At 53.3% G+C, this 6,545-nt stretch overlaps 1 protein-coding gene across 4 annotated transcripts; it reads left to right on the top strand.

Annotated features, from left to right (window-relative positions):
• LOC105311470 (CD177 antigen-like) lies at window positions 1-3,881 on the top strand. 4 transcript variants are annotated; one of them, XM_023527122.1, is made up of 6 exons: window positions 1-1,128; window positions 1,252-1,389; window positions 1,933-2,073; window positions 2,779-2,964; window positions 3,108-3,242; window positions 3,444-3,881. In XM_023527122.1, exons 2-6 carry the CDS (start codon window positions 1,359-1,361, stop codon window positions 3,671-3,673), a joined length of 723 nt encoding a protein of 240 aa, XP_023382890.1. In that variant the 5' UTR covers window positions 1-1,128; window positions 1,252-1,358; the 3' UTR covers window positions 3,674-3,881. The 4 variants fall into 4 exon arrangements, with proteins under 4 accessions (XP_023382890.1, XP_011385762.1, XP_011385763.1 ...); XM_011387460.2 differs by having other exon boundaries at window positions 1-919; XM_011387461.2 differs by having other exon boundaries at window positions 1-1,389; window positions 3,108-3,221.
• Window positions 3,882-6,545: the final 2,664 nt, after the last annotated feature.

Here is a 6,545-nt window from a genome sequence, read left to right on the forward strand (position 1 = left end):
ACACACACACACAAACACACACACACACACTCCTCAGGGAACTACATGGTCATGGACAGTACCAGGCAGGCATCAGGAGCAGAGCAAAGAGAGAGAATAACCCCCAAGATGTCCTTGAGGCAGTCATCTCAGAGTCTGCTGTGAGGGCTGAGATGGGGTTGGGGGAGGGTGGAGCCTGCAAGGCGTGGGGAGGCTACCAGGGGACTGGGTACTGCCAACCAGGGAGGAGCACTAGTCCCAACAGAGCACACATCTCTCTGCAGCAGCTGCGCATACACATCCCCAGGGCCAGGCTGCCAGCGCATTGCCCCAACGCTAGCCCTGCACTAGGGAGTGGAATTTGCAGTCCGTGCCTCAGATGGGTGGAACAGAGCTGGACCATGACAAACCAGAAAACTAATAATTCCAAACTCAAAAGCCTGTCGTACGGAATAAGAAAATATCCACGCATTCTCTATTAAATTCCCAAGACATACACTACCAACATCTAAATGAGCTGGAAGTCCAGTGTCTCCTGGACTCCTTCCCAATGGGACGACTTGCAGATACATGGGGTGGCAAACAATTGTCTCAGCATCTCTCCTTTGTTCAGCTGCTGCCACCTCCTGGAGGATGGTTGATAACCAGAACCGTTGAGCCTGAGAGCCTGGTTCCACAGCTGATGTGGAAGGCAGGCCTCCGGACTGGTGGGGTCAGGGGTAGCAATGACCATTCTGAAGACCTGGGGAGTATTGGGGAATTGGGTACTCAGAGCTGCCCAAGTGTGAGGGGAACACAGAGCTGATGTAGGACTGTGTTGGGGGACAGGCTGGGGGCCTCAGCTGGAAGCACTGAAAGGAGAAGTTCTTGAATGTTTGCAGGAAAAAGGCTGGATTCTTCCAAGGCAATGCTGGCCCACTGACTCAGCTTCAGCAGCTAAGTAAGCTGTGCACCTGTGTCTGCCCATCGCCTCACTGCTTCCACCACCAGGAGGAAGGCCTCTCCTCACATACACCTGCCCTAACTCACCTGTGTGCCTTCACTGTGCTACTCTACGTGAAGGGGCTCTGGGGACCCTTTCCTGCACTGCTGGGAGGGGAAAGGGAGGACGTGTTCTCCACACACAGCCCAGCAATGGTGTTCTGAGAGGTGGGGGCAGGCAGGACCTCACGCTCCCACCTCCTGCATCCTGAACTGGAGTTGATGAAAAAGCCATCGGGTCCTGAGAGAACCAGCGCCACAGCTAATGACACATTCTCCTGATTCTTCCAGGTACGAAGGTTCTTGAAATACTCAAGAAGACATACCTCGCACTGAGGAAGGCCCAGCCAAGGCCATGTGCACAGATCCTGTGACAGGGCCCTCAAGACCACAGGATCATGACCACTGTCCCATGTTACCACCTGAGAGGCAGGTGCATCTGGACCTTGATGGCCTATCTAACATGACCCACTATCTCTATGTAACCATCTCCTTCTGCAATGACTTGGGCCCTGTGGTAGGTCCCGGGTAACCAGTCCATGCTGCCACAGGCTCCCATGTGAGCTTCTTCTCTGGAGACCCCAATGTGTGTTCCAGGAGCTTCACCCTGAGCAAATCTAAAGTGTATTAGAGGGCTGGGGATTCTGATAGTAAAAACACTTGCATTTATTTGTCTCAGGCGATGGAAAAGGTCCACAGGAGCTCAAGGAGGAGTGTGCGTGCCCCCTAGTGGATTGTTCCTGCTAGGAGAGGTGCACAAGGGGCGGGAGACAGCCATTAAAGCTGACCTTGGGCAGGAACACCGTCAGGTTCAGAAGGGGGCATATTTAGGGCTGATTCTGATGGCTGCCTGTAGCTCACCAGCTGGAAGCCTGGAGCTATTCAAAGGGTGGAACCACAAATAAGAATGACACCACTGGGTGATACTAAAAGACTGGGCTTACGCAGACCCTCGTCGTTTCTTCTCCCCAGCTTTTCGGACCTGTCAGCGGGGCGCCTTTTCTGAGATGCAACCATACCTGGCCATGAAACCCATCCAATGGCGTGGGTCCAAGAATGTGACATGGGATTTGAATGAGGTGTGTCAGGAGACACTTCTGCTCATAGACGTAGGTGCGTGTGCTGTGCGAGAGACGGTGAGACCCTGCATGGGGTCCTGGGTCTCCTGTCTTTGACCTTGTCCCCTGAGTTTCCTGCCTGGTGCCCCCACCCACCCTCGCTTTAAGTTCTGAACTCAGCTCTTTCTATTTCTGCACCTCATTTTCCCCTTCTGAAAGTGGGTGGGGTCAAGGTGAAGGCCAATGTTACCTAGTTTGCCGGGTAGGCCTGAGGAGGTGTGCGCTGCTCCGTGCCCAGAGCTGAGTGGATGGGATGACTTTGTTCAAGGTTCATTGTGTGGCTGGCTCTGTAGATCCCATAGCATCTGCCTTCTTGCGGTTTTACCGACTAGTGGGGAAATAGATAAACAAAACAAAACAAACAAAAAGCAGGATATGGATATAAAGATAAACCCTAGGATTGGAATTCCACAGAGAAAGGAGACAGAGAGAGAGAGAGAGTGGAGGAAAGGTTGTAATTTGAGAATGGGAGATCAGAGGAAGCTCTCCTGAGAAGGTGACATTTGAGCAAGAACTGTGAGGTGGCAGAGCTGCGAGGGCGACCCAGGCTCAGGCCCCAGGTTTGCCCTACCAGCCGCGACCTGTGCCCTTGCACTCAGAGAACCCGCCTTCTCCCTCTGCCTGCTGAGCCTCGGGGCTGGCTCCTGCCTCCCTTGGAGTCTCCCCCCTCCCAGCCCAGCTTTCACTGTCTCATCCTCAGGACCCAAAGCCCTCATAGTGGGGAGCAAAGGCTGCAGCGAAGCCAAGACAAAGGATTCCAAGAACTTCTCCATGTACTCGGAGCCCCCCGGAGTTTTTGTCGCCTCCTATGCCCATTTCTGCTCCTCTGACGGGTGCAACAATGCAGGCAGTACCAGGGTGCTGCTGGACTCCCTCCCTCGTCCAGGTATTGGAACTTGGAGGGCTGGGGTGGGGGCGGGGGAGGGACCAGGTACATGAAGAGATAGGTGCCCAGAGACTCTGAGGCTCAGGAAGGGTGCTGCAGCTGGGAGCACAGCCAAGCACCCCGACCCTCTCTCTGCTCCCCAGGTTTTCAGGCCCTGGGACACTTCCAGTGTCCCGTCTTCGTGGACGTCAATGCTTTATATCCTGGTGACTCTGAAAGTGTCACCTGCCCTAAGGGCAATACTCATTGTTATAGAGGTTTCCTTCTACTCAGTGGAGGTGAGTGCTGAAGGCCAGGTCCCAAGGATGAAGGTTTGGGGGCCTGCATTCCCTGGCCCTGCAGTGAGGAGGTGCTGGAGGCCCTGACTCAAGGTCTTAAGGGTAAAGACGGGAAGGGAGGTAGAGTCTGGGATTCCTGGGTCTTAGGACTTTAAGTGTGCACTATTTTGAGCCCTCTCTGATTCAATTTCCATTCTTTAGGTGGGCTGTCTGCCACAATTGGCATTCAGGGCTGCATGGCCCAAACTTACCTGATGAACCATATCCAGAATATTGGGGAGTTGACTGCATCTGAGTATGCTGTTACGCTTACTTTCCCTGCTGGAGCTCCGCCTCCCCCCACCCTGGCTTGGGCGGTGGGGCTGGGTCTATCCCTAGCCCTTTGGTATGGGGTACCCTTACTGCTGACTCCATTTCCCCATGACTCTTAGCCTCTGCTCATCCCGTGTACCCAACCCTCTCTCTGGCCTTATAACCAGACACTGAGTTAGTGTCCCATCGTCTCCATGACTTCCCAGGCAGCTACACGCTCACACGCTCTGTGGCCTGATAACAACACATGGAAGGGCCTGGGAGACGCTCGCCTGGCCCTGTGGGAGCATGAACACTGAAGCAAGGGCCACTAGTGTCTGATAAATAAAGACATTGTTTTTTCTCCCAGTGCTGTGGTTTCTCTATGGGGGATGTAGCGGGGCATGGGGCCTGGCATGGGGAGGAGGGGAGTCCAGTGAGGGAGTCACCATCTCAGGCCAGTCCTTCACTGATCTGCCGCACGTCTCTGGTCCAGCTCGGGTGATAGCGCAGCCTTCAGGGTGCTGCGGTCAAAGGCATTTGGGAACCGCCGTGACCTGGGCGGTGAAGGTGCGCTTCGACCACTGAGGCTTCTGTCTTAGGAGTCCGGCTCCCAGCACAGACGAGGACTCACTTCACTTGAGTTACTTGACACAAGGGTTTGTGTGAAGTGGGAAAACAAGAGGGTGTCACAGTGTCCTGAGGCTGGTGCCGCAGGGTCTGCCGTTGTCACCCTAGGCCTGGAAGGCTCCGGAGAAGCCATGACCATTGCTAGAATCTGGGGTGAGGGGAGGTCAAGAGGTAGCTGACTGACAGGAGCTCAGTGAAATAGGATCTCAGGCTGAGTCCTCAGTCCAGACCACAGTTACTCTGTAAGGAGGGAGCTGGGCAATTAGTCCTCCAGCCTCACCCATTGTCAGCCCTCTGCTCTCCGGTTGGGGCTCCCCACTGACTGCACCAGCTGGAAGGCAGGAGATCCCATGGACGCAGTCCCCATAGATCTGCCACCCACAGCACAGAAAGCCGGGGGATTTAGGGGAGAAGGGGAGACAATGAATCTGGACAAGGAAACACAGTGTCCGCACAACTCAGCCCTTCTCTCCTCGCATCTCCCCCTTTCCTTTGTCCAGATGGAAATCAGAGCCTTCAATACAGAAGACACAATTCCCCTCTGTCACTTCCTCATAGTAACATGGTGTGCTAAGGACAACAAAGCCACACTCCCACAGTGCTAGAGGGCCAGCTCTTCACATAGCACAGGGAGAGGAAGATGGGGGAGGTGACGTAGAACTTAGCTGTGGGGGTGTGGGGTGTACTGGTGGCAGCCAGCACTGCCTTCTTCCACCGCCGGCCCCATATTCTCTCACCACCTGCCAATGCCTCCTCTGGACAATTGTCGTGGGACGCAAAGCTTCGTTCTTAGGGGAAGCGAGTGTTTGATGGTCTTGTCTCTATGGAGTGTCTGTGGTTTTCCACCTGCCAGAGCCACTGGCCAATGAAACAGGAAGATGTACCCCCAGGAAACCTCCAGGCTTCCAAACATAGTCCTCCTTGAGCCAGCCACTCGTCCTCCTTCTGGCAGTCAGGTTCTGTCCAGCGATGAGCAGAGCGATCCACTTCTTTCCCTGTTTCAGCAGCATGAGGAGCACAAGATGGCCAGGGTGCGGCTGTGGCTTCCACGTGAGTAGAACTGGGATGGGATCCCTCAGCCACACTAACCTAAGCCTGGTCTGCACGTTCCCTCCTCTGTGAACAGATCACCTGGAATCCTGTGACCCCATAGGTGTGGGTGGAGGGCGGGGCAGGAAGAGCAGGTGCGATGTGTGTCTCACCCAGCACCTGGGGCGTTCGCCTCTGTCCTCCATTCCTGCGTGAGTCTGAATTCATACACACCTTTCCCATGGATGATGGACGCTGCTGTACATGCTAAATGTCACATCTTAGTGGCCCAGACAGCATCCAGTGTGATGTGCAGTTCAGGTCACGATGTCCTTTGTGTCCTATGGTCAGAAATTCAGACTCTTTTGAAGTAATAAGTCAGGAGCTCTCTCCAGAATGAGGCTAGTTATCTGCAGAAGAAACATACTTTTGCTCCAACACCCTCAGGTTCTACACTGTGATTACCCTATTATCTCTTTATGTCACAGATACGTTTAATGATGTTAGATCTGTTGTGTCATATGGCTTGAGGTTCAGGACAGCTGAGTTTCCGGCCTGAACCTTCACCGGAGTCCTTTCCTGCTCAAGGATCCACCGATAGCCAGCCATCTTATGTGTTCCCTCAGCAATGAGCAGGAGAAGCATGTCAAAATGTGCTATATTTCCCCCATAAATCCTAAGAGACCTAACTCTTTTCTGAAGGCAGCTGCACAGAGTTCGTGGCCACGTGCTTTTGTTAGTTTGGAATTTTATAACAAAATAGCATGGCTTATCAACAACAGAAATTCATTTCTCCCAGTTTTGGAAACTGGAAGTCCAAGTTTGAGGTGTTTGCATGGCTGGGTTCGGGCGAGAGCTCTCTTCTGGTCTGCAGATCTCTCATTGTGTCCTCACCTGGCTGACAGAGAACTAACCAGCTCTGGATTCTTTATATAAGTCACTGTGATGATTAGTCTTATGTTCAACTTTACTGGGCCAAGGGATGCCCAGGATACCTTATCTTTGAGTGTTTCTGTGAGGGGATTTCCAGAGGAGAATAGCATCTGGATGGGTGGGATAAAGGATCCCACCGCGTGTGTGGGCTCCTTCCGAATCTTTCAGGGCCTGAATAGAACAAAAAGGTGGAGACAGGAAGGATTTGCTCCCTGCTTGAGGTGAGACATCAGCCCTCCTGTTCCTCAGCCTTCGACCTGAGACTGGAACTTATACCATGGGCGTCCCTGGTTCTTGGACCTGAGGTTTGTTCTGGTATCACCCTTACCAGCTTTCTCAGGCCTCCAGCTTGTAGACAACAAATCATGGGACTTCTTAGCCTCCATAATCATGAATTGATTTCTCATGATAAATCTATTC

This window comes from Pteropus vampyrus, unplaced genomic scaffold (genome assembly GCF_000151845.1).
Source record: "Pteropus vampyrus isolate Shadow unplaced genomic scaffold, Pvam_2.0 Scaffold1000004265, whole genome shotgun sequence".
Classification (NCBI taxonomy): Eukaryota; Metazoa; Chordata; class Mammalia; order Chiroptera; family Pteropodidae; genus Pteropus; species Pteropus vampyrus.